Here is a 20,651-nt window from a genome sequence, read left to right as displayed (position 1 = left end):
TCTTCTTCTTCTTCTTCTTCTTCTTCTTCTTCTTCTTCTTCTTCTTCCTCTTTCTTCCTCTTCCTCTTCCTCTCCTCCTTCTCCTTCACCTTCTTCTTCTTCTCCTCCTCCTCATTACTATTTTGAAGTGTAGAGTCACCATTGGCTTCTTTTGGAGGATCTCTTCCTAACCAGTTTCCCCCATGTCCACAGAAATTTCCAAATTTAATACTCTCTTCTTTGCTAATGACAGTCTATGGCTCAATTGTCAGCCAACGTATTAGAGCATAGCCAAACTAGTGTTCTAGATTTGCCCCGAAACTTTTCTTCCTCCTTAGGACTTTTTCTGAAAAGGTCCATGTTGGTACTTTGCAGGATGAAGTAAAGAATGGGAATTTTCCATGGAAATACTCTGGTGCTTTGAGCCACAGGGATTCTCATGTAGGGTTCATCAGGAAATAGAATAACTAATGTGAATCTCTGTGTGTGCTCACAACGACATTATCCATAAACTAGATGACATCAGTGCTATGGGCAGGAAGGCATATCACTATTCATGGGGAACTGTTGAGTGAGAGATAGATAAGATTAACACAAATTTCATATCCATGTGTTTTGCATCAAAAATTACCAAAACACAATATGGTGTTTGTCTATTTTCCTGTATCCATCAGACATATTTTAATATTATTCCCCTCCCACCATATGCCAGCTCTTTGCACTAGGAGTTTAAAGTTATCATGTTCATTAGAGAATGAGTGATTTGGTTTTACACTCTTGAAAATGCCACATCCCCCTACTTTCAGAGCAGATTGTGTGTATTCCAGAGCAGAAACATTACAAATATGTTAGTTCCACTGTACAGAGGCTTGGAATTCATAGCTTTTACCAAAGTGGATTCTCACACCAATGACTCATATTTAAAGTTACAACTAAAATGTTTCTTCCAAATGAAGTAATATTTAAACTATAATTTCTAACTGAGGAAGGCAACTATTCCCTGATGAGACATTTAGGGATCTTATTTTACATTCTGCATTCCCATTTGAAGATTTACATTTGGGTAAAGTTTAGAATGTCAAGCAGACTGCACAAATAAAAGGCAATATCGCCAAGAACTCATGATGATAGAGCAAGGTAAAATTAAAATGATACTGTGTTTTATTGGGTAAACACATCAGAAAGCCCTCTGAAATATGTATTTAACTAGTAGGAAGAGCTGTTTTATTCTAATGGATGAAAAATATCCAGTCTCTGTGTGTGTGTATGTGTGTGTAATTTATTTAAATGCTATTTGGAACTATTCCAAAATGAATAATAACATTCATTTACTAACTTCTGTGGCAGTTTTATTTATGTTTTGAAGAATAAAATTAAATATAGGAACTGGATCTAGGTAACACTGAATTTGTGACATAATCTGACAAGCACTAATGGGGCTGCTAAGAACTGACATAGACCTTAAGTCACCTTACTTCCCATGTCCTGATTTTAACTGTACATAGCATCGATGTTACTTAGACTTGGCTTTGAAAGTTCTGCAGCTCCGGCTATTAGGTATGCAAATTAGGTCTGTTCCTTTTCTCCCAGACCCAACAAGCTCAATCATTTTATGGTTTGCAAATGCTTCATAAGCCTCATGTTTTTTCTAGGGGGGGTTTCTAGCTAATAAGTAAATTACATTTTTAAAAATAGGCTGAATTTTTATCATGATGGCACTACAAACATTTGTCATCCATATAGGGAGTATTTTTCCTTCAGGCTCTGATTTGCAATTCTTGATTGCTTCCTGTCTTATCCTTGTTCACTCTTGATGGTATGAGATGGAGAGAAGATAGTTTTAGAGCATATACATTTTAATCAACATTCAAACTGAATTAGATGGCCTAAAGGTTTTCTCTTTGTGTACACGGTAATTCATTCCACCAAGCCACCGTTGAGTAACAGTTGAAATAATAGGTGACTTTCTCAAAAGAAAGTGTTAAAATATCATTAAAGTCATGCACATCAAACTAATTTTGGTATAATGTAATTTGAGCTTAACATTATTTAAACAATTTTTATATAACCACATGCCTAAATAAAGCCCTGGTTAGGTGACAAAGACAGTAATTCCTCTGTACAACTTACAAATATGGTAGTAGGAAATTATTTGTTAAAGGCACTTCTCTCTCTCTTTCAAACAGCTTTACTGAGATACAATTTATATACCATAAAGTTCACTGGTAAATATAAATGGTATTTAAAGTGCAAATGTCAATGGTATTTAGTATACTTACAGTATTGGCAATGATTAGTGTTTCTGTAATTGTAGAACATTTTCAACACACAAAAAGAAAACTTGTACCTATCAGCCCCAACTTATGTTTCTTCCACTCTCTTACCCAGCCCCTGACAACCATGGATGTGTCTATTCTGGACATTTTGTAAATGCATGGAATCACACAATACATGGTTTTCTATGACTGGTTTAATGTTCTTTCAAAGTTCATCAATGATGCAGCATCTCAGAATTTCATTCCTTTTAATTGCTGAATAATATTTCACTGGATGGATATACCACATTTTGTTTATCCATTCATCAATTGATGGAAATTTGGATTGATTCCAGGTTTTGGCTATGATGCTTTTATAAGCATTGTACAAATTTTTGTATGGTGTATATTTTCATTTCTCTTGGGTACATAACTAGGTGTAGAATTGCTGAATCATATGGTAGTTTTGTTTCCACAGTGGCTGCCATTGTACATTCCCATCAGCTGTGTATGAGGGTTCCAATTTCTCCACATCCACATCAATGTTCTTTATTATCTCTCTCTTTTATTGTAGCCATCCTAGCGGTGTGAGTGATATCTCAATTTGATTTTCATTCTCTAGTGACCAACAATGTTGAGCATCTTTTCATGAGCTGCTTAGCCATTTTATATCTTCTTTGGAGAAATGTCTATTTAAGTCCTTTGCCTATTTTATAATTGGGTTGCTTGTCCTTTTTTTGCTGAGCTTTAGGAATTCTGTATATATTCTAAATATAAGACCCTTATCAGATATATAATTTACAGACATTTTCTTCCATTTGTTAGGTTGCCGTTTCACTTTCTTGGTAATGTCCTTTGACGCACAAAAGCTATTAATTTTAATGAAGCCCAATTGATTTTTTTTTCTTTTGGAGTCATATCTAAGAATCCGTTGCCAAATCCATGGTCATTAAGATTTACCCTATATAGTTTTTTTCCAAGAGTTTTATTGATTTTGCTCATATTTAGGTTATTTATCCATTTTGAGAAATTTTGGTGCATGGTCTGAGGTCAGGTCCAACTTCACTATTTTTCATGAGGATATCCAGTTGTTCCAATATGATTTGTTGAAGACACTATTCTTACCCCATTAAATAATCTTCACACCCTTGTAAAAATCAATTGGCCATAAATGTGTATGTTTATTTCTGGTCTTTCAACTCTATTTTACTGATTTAAATGTCTATCCTCATTCCAGTACCACAACATTGATGATGATGGTGGTGATGATGATGATGGTGCTGGTGATGATGATGATGATGATGATGATGATAACTGTGAGAAAACACATATCTTCCTTCTTGACAAATTGTTAAATATTCCATACATATTGCTAACTATATGCACATAGTTGTACAGAAGATCTCTAGAACTTTTTCATCTTGCATGACTGAAACTCTATATCCATTGAATAGAAATTCTCCATTTCCCTCTCCCTCACAGCCCCAGCAAACACCATTTTGCTTTCTGGTGCTATGAGTTTGACTACTTTAGGTACCCCATATAAGTAGAATCATGCAGTATTTGTCCTTCTGTGACTGGCTTATTTCACTTAGTATAATGTTCTCAAGGTTTATCCATGTTGTTGCATATTGCAGGATTTCCTTCTTTTTTAAGGATGAATAATATTCCATTGTATGTACATACCTCATTTTCTTTAGCCACTCATCAGTCAATGAGCATTAGAAATAACCTCTTGGTTATTGTGATAATGCTGCAATGAACATGGGAGTACAAATATCTCTTCCAGGACCTGTTTCCAGCTTTTTTTGAAGAAATACCTAGAAGTGAGATTGAGGGACAGTACCACTGAGTTTTGATTACTTTAGCTTTGTAGCAAGCTGTAGTACATTTTGAAATCAGGAAATTTGTTATTTTTCAAAACTGTTTTGACTATTTGGGTCCCTTGCAATTCCATATGAATTTGAGGATTGTCTTTTACATTTCCTCCAGGAAAAACTGTTAGAATTTTGATAAGGTTTGCAATGAATCTATAAATTACTTTGAGTAGTATTGCTATCTTAACAATATTAAGTCTTCCAATACACAAACGCAGGATATCTTTCCATTGATTTAGGTCTTCTTTAATTTCTCTCAACAATACTTAATAGTTTTCAATGTAAAATTCTATCACCTTTTTGGTTAAATTTTATTCCTGAGTATTTTATTCTTTTAGATACTGTTGTAAATGAAATTGGTATCTTAATTTCTTTTTTAGTTTGTTTATTGCTAGTGTTAGAAACTCATTGGATGTTAGAAACTGGAGAATGGCATGGACTCTTGCTTAAAAACACATTTTTAATTTATTCTGGTTAAAGAGTTTACTTTCATTAACTTGTTTGTCTTTTGGGAGAAGTCAAATAGGTTTATTTGATTATTTCGGCTGTCTGATTTCCATAGAAACAAGCACTCACTAGGTATATATTCATTGTGTATAAATATAGATTTATAACTTTCACATGTTTTCTTGTTTTCTAAAAATATTTTAAGTGACAATTATTTTACATTGGCTACTACTAGAAATTACTAACATGAGCATCAATGCATGAATGTTGGTCCAGTTACAAAAAAGTCTTACGTATATTAAAGACCTGAAATGAATTGCTACTGTATGGGTAAGGGTGTGCCATGCCACAAATCACATTTAGAAAATGTAAGAATTACTTGCTATAACATCCTGATACAGGTGAGGAGCCAGGTAGATAGGTCTTAGTCCTCTCTCCCCATACTGCTTTACTAAGGGTTCTTTTTGTATTTCTTGTCATGTTTCAATGTATCTTGCTTTAACCTTTTAGAAAAGAAATACAAACAACAACAGAAAAGCACAAGGTTGCAAACTAAGAACTCAATATTTTTATGTTATTTTTGTTATTTCACCTACAGACACAACTAAGAAAACTTAGATATAAATTATATGATTACTAAAACTTGTCAATTATAATACCAACTGTAAAATGATTATTAATGTCATTATATACAAACAGCTTCAAAAGAAGTTAACAGAAAGACTAAACCCAAGATGCAAGGAATTGACCCATCAATTGCACTCTTGGGCATTTATCCCAGAGAAACAGAAACTTACATTCTTGCGAACACCCGTGCATGAATGCTCATAGAAACTTTATTTCTAATAGCCAACTACTGGAACAACCCAGATATCCTTCAGTGAATGAAGAGTTGTACAAATCCTGTTATAACCAAACAAAGGAATATAACTCAGCAATAAAAAGGAATGAGGTATTAATACATGGAACAACTTGGTTGGACCTCAAAGGCATTATGCTCAGTTTAAAAAAAAAAAGTAAAGCTCAAAAGGTCAAAAGGTGACAACTATGCGATTCCATTCATATAACGTTTTTGAAATGATATAATTATAGAGATGGAAAATAGATTATTGCCAGGTGACAGGAACCAGGGTAGCATGGGAGGTAACACAAAGGAGTTCTTTTGTGGTGATGAAAGGTTCTCTATGTTGGTTGTGGTATTATGACACAAGTCTGTATATGGAATAAAACTGTACATATGTGTACACACACAAATGAATGCAGGTTGAAAAAATCATGAAAACTGAATAAGGGCTATAGACTAGTTCATGGCAACATACCAAGGTCAGTTTCCTTGTTTGATACTGTACCATGGCTATTTTTTTAAAAGATCTATTTATTTATTTATTTTAGAGAGAGAGCAATAGCAGGGGGAGGGGCAGAGAGATAGAAAGAGACAGAGAGAATCTTAAATAGAGTCCACAGTGAGTGTGGAGCCTGACGCAGGTCTCGATCCCACGACCCTGAGATCACAGACCCGAGCCAAAATCCAGAGTCAGATGCTTAACCAGCTGAGCCACCCAGGTGCCCCATACCACAGCTGTTTGAAATGTCACCATCAAGTGACATTGGTGAGTGAAGGGTACCCAGGACTCTACTATTTTTGCAGCATCTCATGCGTCTATATTGATTTCAAAATAAAAAGATTTTTTTAAATCACTATAGCACAATTATAAAACACTATTAAACATTTAAAAATGGAAATATCCCTCACACAACTGGCATTTAAAGCAACCTTCTTTTCAGAGGCTTACTTCTAAGTCTTCAGTTTGAAGTGATGATTTTTTTTATTTTAATTCACACATGCAGTTATGTCAGTTCAACAAATATGGGTCTGTGAACATGAAAGCTTAAACTTTGATCCTCCACACTCCATTTTCTTCTTCTTCAAATGCCCTTTATTTGACCAGGAGGGATGTCATTTCCAAAGGTACTGAGAGAGCCACATTTAACTTGAACAACATTGTTCTTTGGGGTTATTAAGGATGTTCAATTTTCTCTGTTGGTTGCTACCCTGATTTGGAGACTCTTCTAAAATGTCAGACTGAGAAAACTGTACTGGTTCCAACACAATTTAAAACAAAACAAAACAAAACAAAAAGACCTTGGAATTAATGCAATCAAAAATTACCTTTGAAAACATACTTAAAAGGTAACAGTTGAATGCTAAGATGTATAAATCTATCTGTCTTTCTTTCTTTGAATATCAATGTGGCCAAGAAATTGAGAAACACAATAGAGAGTTCAATTCAAAAGCACTTATTGACTACCTGAATCATAATCACAATGCCTTTTAAGGATCTGCATGTTTTGCAGAGCAGTGCAGGTTATAACGATGACAGAGTCCACACTGCCTAAGAGATCCCTAGTATTGACAAATGCTCCCAATTTACGCTGGCATACTGAGGGAGAAGAAGCAAAGCACTGTGTCATACCAATAGCCAGAAAACCAAAAATCCAATAGAGTTAAAGGAAGAAATTGCTTAGCCAGCTCGGCTGAAAATAGGGTTGGTCTCTGGAGAAAGGCATCAGGGTCAGGACAAAAGTCACAAATCTAAGGAAAACAAAATCCTACAGACACAAATTTGTAGGAATGCCACCATATCAAATAAGTAAAATGCACAAGAATTTGAAATTCCACATAAATCCTGTATGGAGAATACAGATTTTTTTTCCTCTTTTTTCCATGAATGACTTGGGATACAAGTGGATAAAAGAAAGTTTTAAGATACTATTGCTCTGGTGTGGATAAAATTTGGCATTTTCACAAAATAGCTTATCTGGAGGAGATGATATCGTGACACAAATGTGTGCTCAAGTTAAAAGCCACCAGATTCCTCAATTTTGTTCTTAATGTTTTTTGTTTTGTTTCGTTCTGTTGTTGGAAAATAAGTTGTAAAATTAATGGATACTAAACCATTCTCTAAATACCTTTGTAAAGTAAGGCCAATTATATTTTACTGTACTTTTTGATTTGGAGTACTTAATATACCAACTTTCTATTGTTGATCATGTTAATTCTATCTTATTAAAGCCAACATTAAACTACAAGGAAAAGTAAAAATCAAAAGGATATTACTTTGAATGCATAAAAAGTAAGGTGATTAATGGATAGATTGAAGGATGGGCAGATATATGAAAAAGCAAGTATAGGAAAATGTTAAATGATAATCTAGGAGTGAGGCTATGGGTATATATTATAACAGTCTTTCAACTTTTCTGTATGTTTAAAAACTTCTTACAATTTTGGAAATAAAATCAAAAGAACAACCAGAATTTTCAGTGCCTAAATAAATAAATAAATAAATAGCCTTGTTTTCTGAAACAATGTATTAAGGGCTTAGTCAGTATACATCGTTAAAGTAAGAGAATGTTACAAAAAACAAAGCCTTGCATTAAAAACCTCAAAGGTGTTGAAAGACAATTACCATACGATTTCACTCATAAGGGGAATCTAAAAAAACAAGTGAATAAGCAAACAAAAAGCAGAATCAGACCTCTAAATAGAACAAACTGATGGTTGCCAGAAGGAAAGGAGTGATGGACAAAGTGGGTGAAGGGAAATGGGAGATATAGGCTTCCAGTTATCGAATGAATAAGCTACAGAGATGGAAGGTACAGCATAGGGAATATAGTCAATAGTATTATAATAGTGTTGTATGGGGACAGATGGTAGCTACATTAGTGGTGAGCGCAGCATAAGGTGTAGAGAAGTTGAATCACTATGTTGAAACTAATGTAAATTGTGTATCAACTATACTCAAGTTAAAAAGCTAAAAACAAATTCACATGTGGTTTCTAGGTAAAGAATATAATGACAGGGCGCCTGGGTGGCTCAGTCGTTGAGCGTCTTGCCTTCGGCTCAGGTCATGATCCCAGGGTTCTGGGATCGAGTCCCACATCGGGCTCCTTGCTCGGCAGGAAGCCTGCTTCTCCCTCTCCCACTCCCCCTGCTTGTGTTCCTGCTCTCGCTATCTCTCTCTCTGTCAAATAAAAAAAAAAAAAAAAAAAAAAAAAGAATATAATGACAGAGATTGGCTCTAGTAGTGTAAAGTACCTATTTATGCAGAACTACCTTTCATTGTCTCACCTTTACATTGATGTTATGCTTCGTCAGTATCGACATGTTCTTGACATGGAAATGCTCCCTACGTGCCCTCCCTGCATGCCCAGGTCGGTCTGATAAGACTGTGACTCTCCGACACATCCAAATGATACAAGTTAGGCTTGTTCTCAGGTCTGGAACACAAGAACAGCAACATATGGTTACTTGACTAAGACACCAAAATTACATGGCACTAACCAGATAAATACAATAGTAATTTTGTGTCTAGTCATAAAAAGAACTTTCTGTATTTTCTTCCATTGTTGGTCCATGCTGTTTTAAATACTCTTTCCTCTTGAAGTCAAATTAGAATTTTCAATGAGTCCAAAAAAGATTTTATTGGCTTGGAATTGATTAACTTAGAAGCACCTCAGCTTTTCTTATTCAAGGCAAATGCCACTTCATTGTCGGTTGATTAGTAGCTCCTGTGAAGTACTACAAGGATTTCTCCTTACATTCAACCCTGGGTCCATTTTCCACAAAGTTCCCAGACCTGCAAAGCTTCAAATGCCTGAAGACATTCTCTCGGCAGTTCCCATTGCTTCTAAGCAGGCCTGGGTCTTAGAAATGCCAGACAAGTTGATACTGATTCTTTTTAATAAGTTACATACAAAGGCAGTAGATCTGCCAGCCTCGTTTAGAAACGGGGTCAAATAACCAATTGGAAAACTTTCGAAAGGTGTCACATCAAACTTTAATCATGCCTACATTTTTATGGAGCTTTTAACTTTGCAAATTGCTTTCACGTGCATTATCTCATTTCACGTGCTACGGCCCTGCAACAGCGTCCAGGTTTTAGGGCTGGGTTACAATGACACAGATATCAACATGTGGACGGGGACATCTCACGAAAACTGATTATTGCCATGTCGACCTGCCTGGCATGGAGATCGAGTATGACAAAGGGTTACGATCCTAATAGCTGCTTTGCTCCGCGGCTGCTGGCGTTTCTCAGAGCCATTTCTCCTTTTTCTTTTTCAAGGAGAAAATGGGTTACATCTTTTGTCTCCCTCCCGCCCTTCTTAGTTCTGATTTTCTTTTTCTTCTCAATCGATCGACAGGTCAGCCCGACCCCGGGGTGCATCCGAGCCCTCATGAAGATGCTGTACTGCCCGTACTGCCGAGGGCTTCCCACCGTGAGACCTTGCAAGAACTACTGCCTCAACGTCATGAAGGGCTGCCTGGCCAACCAGGCTGATCTGGACACCGAATGGAATCTGTTCATAGGTAAGGGGCGTTGCCACGGAGCCGTGACGTCATTGCGGTGACGTAGATCTCCAACGGAGCTGTGGGCCGGGTGGGCGGCTCTGACGTCGTGATGACGTACGGAGCCCGCGAGGATTACATACAACACCGGGGAACAGCTTTTAGCAAAGTGTTGACATTACTTTGCATTTTTTTCTTCTTTTTCTAAATCTAAAATAATAACAGTAAGAAGAGGAAATCGTGGTATGTTGTGAAGGACGGTCCTGTACCGAATTCGCTGATCTCTCTGACAGAGTGAAAAGTACTCTTGTTGACTTTCTGGGAGCTCCTGTGGAAAGGGACAAGTTAGGGGAAGAAAACAAAAATCTCATTAAAAAGAAATCCACAGCACTGGCTCTTACTCGTATTACCTCAACGTAGTCACAGATACTAGTAAACCACCCCTTCCTTAAACGTCCATGATGAAACTAGCTCAATATTTGTGCTAAAATATGCAAAATTTGTTCCTCATTCTGTGGAGAAGAATGCTTCCGGCGCCCTAGCGCCGAACAGCCTTGCTGTCTTTGGAAGGTAGGAGGAGAGAGGGTGGGGAAGATGCAGCGAAGGTCTGGGGAGTCAAGGCTCTCGTCTTGAGTTGCAGAAATCGCTCAGGGACCGCATTCCCAAATTGCAATCCAAGGATAAAAGGACACATTTTACAGGCAGGCTGCTCCCAGGAAAATACACAGGCCTTGAAAGAGTGTGTGTTCTCCCCCTCTGTCAAATGGCCTTCAAATCAAAGTACTTTTCGATTGCATTTCCTGCACAATTGCGTGGTGACAGGCAGAGTGGCGCGGAGGCTTCCGTCAGCCGCCTCATTTATGCAAACCTCCAAACCAGAAGGCACGCCTAACGCCTTCTGACATCTAAGATTCCGGTGGGAGGGGGAAAAAGATCTAGGATGTGTTGGAACGGGGCGAAACCTAAGCCCCTTGTACAAAGATGTGCTTAGGTTACAAGCCTTCGGCTTTGGCTCTGTCACCCACCGGCTAACATGCTATTATGCTTAGGAACGCCAAAGAAAATGGTTTTGAAGTTTTAAAAAAAGATTTGAGAGTGGGTAGATTCAAATGGAACTCATCGAACAAAACCCCAGAAATCATTTCAGAGAGAATGAATTGAAATGTTGTTCTCTCTCCCTGTAGTGGGAGTATAAAATCTGTTTGCATGATCTTGGGTTACTTTATTTGAAAAATGAGGAAGTGTTTTAAAAAGTTAATCATTAAAGTACCCTTCTAACTCAAACATGATATGATTCTTTGCTGAGATTTTGGACGGGAGTATGAATTAAAAAAATATATAAGAATAACTTGATCTTCTAGAACATATATTTAGATTAATTTTGGCAAAGACACTCTAGCCAAATAATGCTAATCAAAAAGTACTCTCATCAAGAAACCTAAAAATATTTGCATATTTTAAAACCAGATTAAACCTCATAGCATCCCACTTTGAGTCATACAGATTATTCATACTTTTTGGTTGAAACTACCCGAATTTATAGCACAGTTAAATTGTCTTTGCTCAGCCTGCACCTTATTGATGAAAGCGGGCATGTGGATTTTGTTACTTAGAGCAGGACATGATTAAGAATGAGATTATAGGCTTTTAACTTATAAGAGCAATGGTGACTGCCCTATTGGCTTTTTCTCCTCAGTGCTGGTTGTCTATTTTAACATAAAACAAATCTTTATGCTTTCTATCAGTTGGGTTTCCTGGTTGCCAATTAGATGTGAAGTTGAATGTCTGGAAAACCATTTGATTTAAAAACTAAAATTTGAACCCACCGCGTGTTGGACGTACTTTAATGAAAAGGGAACGTGGTGGTTAGCCCTCCCTTAATATATCTCATACCCTTTCTCATGTTTTTTTTATTAGTCCGTGAGAAAAATCCGACTTCTTTCTTTCTTCTGGTTCTGCTATGGCACTGAGAAGTGACCACCAACATAGACTTTTGGAGCAAAATATGTTCTTGCTAATACTTGTCCCGAAGTGAAGTGCCATAAATCAGTCAAATGTGCCAACTCTGTTTTCCACACATATGCATTCAAGATGACAGGGCTCCAGGGTTCATGAAGGCAGCAGGGAAGACCAGTGAGCAAATCAGTAACCCAACAGTAATTATATATAAAGCCCTCTCTCTGGTTGGCATCTGTAGCCCATCACTCTTGGGCTTCTACCATCTTTTCATCAACCCCCTTCCCTCCTGTTGCTGAGTCAAATGCGCCATCTCTGTCTGCTACATTCATGTCCTAGCTTATACATTTTTATGGTGTTTTTTTTTATTATGTGCTCATTAAAAATGTTAATAGTGGCATGCAATCGATGGTCAATAAAAGCAAGAATCGAACTGGTAGCACATTCTCATGATCTTTACTATGCCATAAATTAATTGCAAATGAGTTGTAATTATTTTGAATTCAGTTGTTGTTGGGTTTGTCAAAAGAAAGGCAACTCATGGACAAAATGAAATGTTTTAAGTGTTCAGCTGAACACCCCAATGGCATTCCATTCTCTTCTGAAGCTCTATAGTTTGTCAATTTTCATTTCTTTGTAATCCTAGAAAACAATCAGGAGTCTACTCGGGATGCATTTCCATAGTTTTCCTTGAGGACGTTTAATTCTGTGCCCTGCACAGAGTGGGTGTTCAAAAAATTTTTATCAACTAACTGTTGTAGGAAAAAGAATTTTAGATAAAGAGCTTTTTTGGTTTTTTTGAAAAGTTACTGACAACTTTGAAGAAGTTGCTGCTAGACCCATTTTAGAGAACATGAAAGTCTCAGTTGATCTCTGCCAGAACTGTCAGCTGCTTTCTAGAAGCATGTGGGATTCCCCAGGACTGAGCCCAGCCCAGCCTCAACTTGGGGCACCCAAGCGGCTGGGCATGCTAGGCCACACCCCTGAGCTAGGTAGGACCCTGGGGACACAAGAGTGGGGTGCAGTCTGCTCTCACTACCAGGCACAATGCAGTAAGAGAACAATGTAGTTTGAGGCATTGACAGGCACTGCTTGGGCGCCTACCCCAGGTGTTGCTGTCCATTTATACTCAGCTGATTCCAGCCTAGCCTTTGAATGTTGCCTGAATGCAAAAGCATTTTCTCAGAAAATGTTTATGTAAATTAAAATTTCCTAAAGGGAAACAGTTTGTGGGCAGAATTTGTTTTCAGTAACATCCTGCGGTTATTTTGAGTGTTTGTCATTGATACCAACACTCCACAGATACGAGCTGTTCTGTTTGACAAGGGGCCATGGTGCAGATTACTCCTAGCTCAGGAGCTCAAAAGTTAAGGCTGAAATTACATTTGTGTAGCTGCAATAAATCTTGCATCTACTTTAAAATCTAGGATGTATGGGACAGCCTCCTCCAAACATCTGGTACCTTCTAAGACTTTATAGACTGTGAGAACCAGAGAGGGGAAAAAAAGGATGTGGGGAGGGAAATGCTGATGAGACCAAAGGCAGTACTTCTGTTTGTTCTGTAATATTTTTTTTCACTAAAATATTAGAGGGTGTTTACTAATGCAAGTATAAGACTACCATCGCTATCATTGCATAAAACTGAGACCTGAAGATGTTTGTGTCCCGACATTGCAGCCTAATATTTTAGGCTATCCCAGTTGGTAAGACTCTAATAATCCTAACCTATTAATTGGCAACTCACTAGGGTAAAAAAAATTTTCCCCAAGGTAAAAAATATATGTGTCTAGCTTCTTACTCAATTGAGTACGTTTTTTACCCTAGGAGAACTTAATGCAGTTAAATGAGTTATAATCAACTGTGATTTATCCCTATTTTAGGAAAATAGAAGCACAGGATGCTAAGCATCTACTGAGCAGGGTGACTTAATCTAGACTAGGGTGTCAGGGAAGCCTGGTAGATCTAGAAGAGTAAATAAGACTGTACTGAATTAGCATTGTCAGACATAATTGATGCTGGGTAGCCATAACATATAGAATTGCTGCAATACTGTAGAGGCCCCAAATATTCATGAGAGCATCAAACATGAGGTCCCCGGTGGGCACTACACCTGCGCCTGGCCAAGAGCCCCTGCTCTGGGTATCATCCATTCGTCTCCTGCGATTCATGAAGACAACACGTGTTTACCGAGTGCCTGGCGCCGACCCTGTTCTGGTTTCAGCACGAGGGAGAGTGGATGAGGGCCTGCCTGCTGAGAAGAGAGCTCCCTGTATGTTCTCTGTTGAAGTCAATGAACAGCTAGACAGAGAAATGGAAGGGAGTGTCAGAAGAGGCTGCTCCATTTTACTTTGTAGGTCTACTCTTTTAAGGGAAGTATGACTAATTCAGTAATTTGAAGAACACATATCGCTGTTGTTAATGGACTCGTGAGTGCAGGGATGGCGGAAACAAATCAGATAATGAACCTGATTCCTTCATGTTGATAGCTGCTGCCAAGGTGTAAATTAGAGCCAGCCGCCAGCAAGCTGTGGTAGGTCAGTCAGATGACTAGTATCGTGTAGTAAATGGCCACTTTGGGGCACAAATGACTTTCTCAGGACCTGGAAGAGGTGTTTGTCCTCAAGGTACTTAGTATATTCACCTCTTTGTGTTTGCGCGTGTTGCTAGATAAACATTTAGTGTTCCTAGTAAATAAACTTGAGTTCTCTTTTTTTAAACTACACAGGACTGTGTGATGTTGCATTTCAGCAGGATATAAAATAAACACAAAGAACTATTTCAAACATTTGTATAAGATGCTCATCTTTCAAAGACTCTCTTAAGCATGAAATTCCATAATATAAATCTGATCAATTTTTTAGTTACAAAGAATTCCATAGTAAATATGATATGACTCCAGCTGATAGATCCTGAAATGCCATGTTTTAAAAACTTCTAGACCCAAAACATGGAAAATGATTTCCTTTCAACCAAAGACAAAGAAAAATTTAAGAATTATATTTAGCAGCAAGCTTCAAGGTTTCTTAGTCTCCACCTTGTATAGGACAAGAGCCTATTCACTAATACAGTCTAGAAACATAACTCTTAAATTGAGGAACAAAAGCCAAAGCAATTATTTTAGAATCTGATCTCACCGTTAGCTATAGAACTTGCTTTTGCCCTTGTGCATTCCTAAAAGCACCAAGAGAGATTAAAAAAATAAATAAATAAAACACTTTATTTTCTATCAGTTGAAATCTAACCCCACCCATCTCCCTGCCTTCCTTTTATACTCATTGATTCGGTATTTCTCATTTCTCATGGACATTTATCATATGCTGTGTTCTCTCTGTAATGCTAGCAGAATGCACAAGCAGTACTAACTACTCAGTGAGGAAAAAAAAGAGAGAAAGAAAGAGAGAGAGAGAGAGAGAAAGAAAGAAAGAAAAAAGAAGAAAGAAAGAGAAAAAGAAAGAAAGAAAAGAAAGAAAGAAAGAGAAAGAAAGAAAGAAAGAAAGAAAGAAAAGAAAGAAAGAAAGAAAGAAAGAAAGAAAGAAAGAAAGAAAGAAAGAAAGAAAGAAAGAAAGAAAGAAAGAAAGAAAGAAAACAGTTAGATGGTACCCAGCAGCCTTTCACATTTGCTATCAATTTTATATGTTTAGAGAATGGTTTACTTCTGAACTCTGCATATGTGAAAAGTATTTTTATGTGGTGCAATCAGGTTAATTTCTTAAGGGTGATATAATATCAGAGGCTGTTCAGCAAACAGAGAAGCAGGCGTTTCCTTACCTCTGAACGCTTACTAATATTCATCTTGTGGCAACAACTCAAGGGATTCATGGGACTGCAATTTCTGTTCTGCATCAGGAAGATTTTCCCAAGGATCAAAACAGGCAAAGCACATCAATCTTAAAATTATTTGGTGCAAAAGACAAGTAGTCATTCAAAGGTGCATGCATTTCCTTTGCCCTCAGTGCCAACTCTTATACAAACATCTACTCCAATTCCCACATATTCAACTCCTATTAAGCTTATAATTACTGATGACTGCAAATATGATATTCTGAACTAGACTTTCAAGTTGGAATCCATGGTGCTATCAATGATCACACCAACCAATCGCCTGTACCAAGGCATACCTATTTTTGCAAGTAGAACATTCTTTAGGCTACAAGATGTTCCATTTCTAATAAGAAGTTTATTAAAATACCTCTTGTGCCTTATTAAGCTCTCCAATTTCTATGAGAAACAGCAACAGAAGGATTTAGTTTACCAGGATAAAGCAGAGCCATATCACAAATGATGAGAATTGCCTTTGTATTGGGGATTTCGCTTCTAATTTACACTTCAGTTTCAGTGTTTTCTATAGGTAAATGGCTTAATTTATATCCAAAGGACCTTGTTTTTAATGATGGACATCTGATTTTAATGAATTGTGATCGTTTTCACTGTTATGTCTCAACTTTAAGCTAAAACACAGGATGTCTGGCTTTTGGCATGCTGAGAGAAAATATTTGATGATTCCTTAGAATGGAATTAAATGAATTCCCAAAGGCCCAGAAACCCAAGTAAAATTCAAACACTATGAACATTAGTCTGATGACTTTCTTAGCAGTTTCAATCCCAGGAAATAAAAGTAGCATGAGGTAGAAGAAATTGTTGTGTTGTAGAAACCAGAAAATAAGAAATATAAATAGAGCTAAATAAGTGGATTGTTAAAGAAAGCATTCAACTATGTGGCTATTCACAAATAGCAAACTTATAACAAGTCCCAGGGCTACCATAACCAAAAAGTCTTTCAGACGGTGACTGATCTAATAGAATAAAGGAAGGTGTTACCTTCTGAGGCATTTAGATCACTGTAAAAGTCCTGATTAGCAGCCAAAGTGAAAATCTTTATTTTAACCCAAATAATAAATCCTGTGTGATGTTGCAATGCTCTATTAAATGTCTTAATAATAGTAGTGTTGGGTGCCTGGGTGGCTCAGTTGGTTAAGCATCTGCCTTTGGCTCAGGTCATGATCCCAGGGTCTTGGGCTCCAGCCCTCCCCATCAGGCTCCTTGCTCAGAAGGGAGTCTGCTTCTCCCTCTCCCTCTGCCCCTCCCTCCGACCCATGCACTCTCTCTTTCTCTCTCAAATAAAAAATAAAAATCTTTAAAATAAAAAAAATAGTAGTGTTAATGAGGGTACTTAGATTTCTTTTCCTGTAAACATACACTTACCTTTATGTATGTATGTATAATTAAATATACATATGTATCTATCTATCTACAGATAGATAGATCTTCCAATTGCTCTAAAAGCTCCTTTAATTCATGATTGTCTCAGGAGTAGAACTGCTGATCATGTCTTTATGTTTGAGTCATTTTTGAAATTAGTTTTAATTTTCCTCAGGCTTGTTTCTATAACAATTATAGAGACTTTTAGATTCTTATTATCTTCATCTTGTTGTCTTTGTGGCTTGTTTATTATGAACAGCCCTCCAAGGAACCAGGAGTGGAAGCCAGGTTAGAAGAGATGGCCCATGAATTATTCTGATGGTTAAAGGCATGTTTTCATTGGTTACTCTAGAGGGGAAATAGATATAAATGTCCTTGGGAGTAATTTAAACTTTGAGAACCTTCATGATATATGAAAACTTTGATCTTATAATTCATTTAAAAATATCATGCCTACAGATACTTGGTAAGGTAGCCAGGAGAGAATTTAAATTAAAATAGAGCATGAAATATTCCTTGTCCTTCAAATAACAGCTTATATATAAATCCCACATAAAAAAAGATATGCCCTCAATTTTTTTCTTTGCATGGATTTAAATAATTTGCTACACTAAGAATGTTCTTTATTATAACCTCTGAAAAAGTGAAAATTACAAAAAGAAATGAAAACAAGTCATTGAATATATGACATTACACCAAAAAGTGATGCATCTCTATGCATCACATTTTTATTCTTTAAGGTTCGGGATCTTTTAGAAAAATAACACTGATAATTAAATGTCAAAAAAGCCAGTCAGTATTCACTACTAAAATCTCAATGCTTAGGAGATGAACCAAAATAATGAGAGGCCTAAGAATATTGTTGAATGGCCATGAATAAATTAGTGGATGTGAGAGACCTTGGGATGTAACAAGGATCACCAAAGCTGATGTGGTTTTCAGATTGACTCAATCAGAAACTGACCCTGCCCTATCTCAGCCCTACATCTATCTCTCTGGTAGTTTCCCATGAGCTTGAAGTCTTTCCTCCCAGAGAAGCAGAACCATGTTCCATAAGAGAATTCATTGACTTCAAGAGGAAAAGTACTCTCAAAATCTACAGCCATCAACTGCTGGTGAAGGCTGTTCAGAGCCCTTGATATTATCACTTGTTCATGTGCCTCCATGGTTTTCCAAATTCAATGTCCTTGATTATTGTTAGATTAATTCCTTGTTTTTAAAATAGTTTAGTGTTCCAAACTACTCAGTATTAAGTGTTCCAAACTCTTCTGTGTTGACATAGTCATAGAAACATATTCCATAGTCCAAAATCAATGGGTAATATCCAACCAGAGGGGAGAACTGAAATTGTCAATAGTCCTAAGAATGTTAGGAATAATTCTACAAATACCAATACTCAGTGCATTTTGAGGGTATGGATCATGCATAGAAGCTGACTTCTAGAAGGTAATCCCATAAAGCGAAATACACATGTTCCTTCATTAATCAGCCTTGTAGTATTTTTTATTAAATCACTGTGTCTATTGAATAATAAAGTATTTGGCAAGTTCTTGGTGACCGAATTTAATATGTGCCTAATACTGCCTTTATCAGTTGAAGATCCAGATATGTATTTCCCAAGGTTGTCCATGAAAGAATGTTTAAATGTGTCTTGCTACTCAATTACAATCATAGTATCCAAATTCTAAAACTATGAGAGAGTTGTAAGAAACTTTATTCTCTATGGTTCTGAGGTCCATTTGGAGAACATTATATCCATAGCAATAATAGCTAACAGTGATTTGACACTTGCTTTACACCAGGTAGTATTGTAATCACTTTACATTTTTAATCCTTAAAACAATCCTATGAAGTAGTTAATATTATGATTCCCATTGTACAGATGGGAAAACTGAGACCAGATAAATTAAGTGACATGTCCAAGGTCATACACTTGTAAATTGCAATGCCAGGATTTGGCTTTAGAACCCAGATTCTTAACCATGAACAAATTAATTCCTACTAAGTGTTTAGGAAATAACTCTTAGCCTCTGGCTACAGAGGTTGATGGGGTATGTCGGGAGAAATGGAGTATTGCCAGCACTATCTAATAGAATCTTCTGTAACGATGGAAATGCTCTGTGTCTGTATTGTCCAAGATAGTAGCACTAGCCACATGTGGCTACTGAGCACTTGAAATATATCTACTGAGACTAAAAAACTGAGTTTTTATTTTATTTAATTTTAAGTAATCTAAATTTAGTCACATGTGGTTGTTGAGCATCTAATATATGGCTAGTGTTTCTGAGAAGCTAAATTTTTCATTTATTTTTAGTTAATTTACATTTTAATCATTATATATGACTAGCAGCTACTGTGTTGGATACTGTAGGTTTAGACCATTAAAACACCTAGAATGTCCATGATGTGGCTCAGCATCTGAGTATGTCTGATTATCTTCAAAAGTTATTTAATAGACACCTTTTTCGTGCATATGGTAGACATAAAAGAAATAAAAACTGTACTGGCTGATCCTTGGAAATTATAATTTTCCAAAGAGACGAAATGTATATTTTCAAAGTGGGAGTTTGGTTAAGAGAAGACAACATAGTTAAGAGCAGTAGTTCTTGAATTGCTGTGTGAGTTCAAATCCTGACTTCACCATTTATTTTTTTTATTTAAAATCTTTTAGCCAACATATAGTACATCATTAGTTTTTGACATAGTGCTCAATGATTCATCAGTTGTGTGTAACACCAGTGCTCATCCCATCACGTGCCCTTCTTAATGCCCATCACCCAGTCACCCCATCCCCTCATCCACCTCCCTTTCGGCAACCCTCAGTTTGTTACCATTTGTTACCTGTTTGTTACTTGGGGAACATTATTAACCTTCATAAATCTCACTTTTCTCATCAACAAACTAGAAATAATAGTACCTATCTCTTAGCATTGTATGGATTAAACTAGGTAATGCATGTAAATCTGAGGGGTTGAGTTGTGTCCACAGAGATAGCACTGAAGGAGAAGCACCATGGTTCCCTATTCAGGTGATAACCTGTGAAGGTATGAAGAAAATAGAAAGTAGAAAGCAGGGGCTCCTGGCTGGCTCAGTCAGTTAAGCATCCAACTCTTGGTTTCAGCTCAGGTCATGATCTCAGGACCCTGAGATCAAGCCCCGCATTGGGCTCTGTGCTCAGCACGAAGTCTGCTCTTCCCCCTGCTCATTCTCTCTCTCTCTCATAAATAAATAAATAAAATCTTTAAAAAATAGTAAAGAAAGTAGAAAGCAACAGAGTAGGCAAAGAGGTGGGAGAACATCAGGTACCAGAAACATAGAAAAGAGAACAAGGGTGGGCTGAAAACCACAGGAAAATGGTCAGAGGAGAGGTAATCAGTAAGAAATGAAGGTACAAGATTAAAGAAAGTGCATTTCATCAAGCTAGCTTCTTCTTTTCCCTGCTCTGGATTTGCCTAAATTCCTAGGAGATGGGATTTATCCCAATAGAGATGAACTTGCCCTTGCTCAAGTGAATAAGCACTTGGTGAGACCAGGTTGGGAAAACAGTAGTATGTAAGTTAGAATAAGCATGATGTGCTCAGGAAACCA

The 20,651-nt window shown here is 37.0% G+C and overlaps 1 protein-coding gene across 2 annotated transcripts in view; it reads left to right on the top strand.

Annotated features, from left to right (window-relative positions):
* GPC6 (glypican 6) overlaps positions 1 to 20,651 on the top strand; it is a 1,077,286-nt gene that overhangs the window by 718,229 nt on the left and 338,406 nt on the right. For both annotated transcript variants that reach the window (XM_035003189.1, XM_035003190.1), the window contains exon 4: positions 9,764 to 9,929. In XM_035003189.1, the coding sequence (XP_034859080.1) occupies positions 9,764 to 9,929 (166 nt within the window). The remainder of the gene's footprint in view (positions 1 to 9,763; positions 9,930 to 20,651) is intronic.

Source organism: Mirounga leonina, unplaced genomic scaffold (assembly GCF_011800145.1).
Source record: "Mirounga leonina isolate KUSES-001 unplaced genomic scaffold, KU_Mleo_1.0 Mir_127, whole genome shotgun sequence".
Lineage (NCBI taxonomy): Eukaryota > Metazoa > Chordata > Mammalia > Carnivora > Phocidae > Mirounga > Mirounga leonina.
This window is presented reverse-complemented; position numbering and strand designations above follow the sequence as displayed.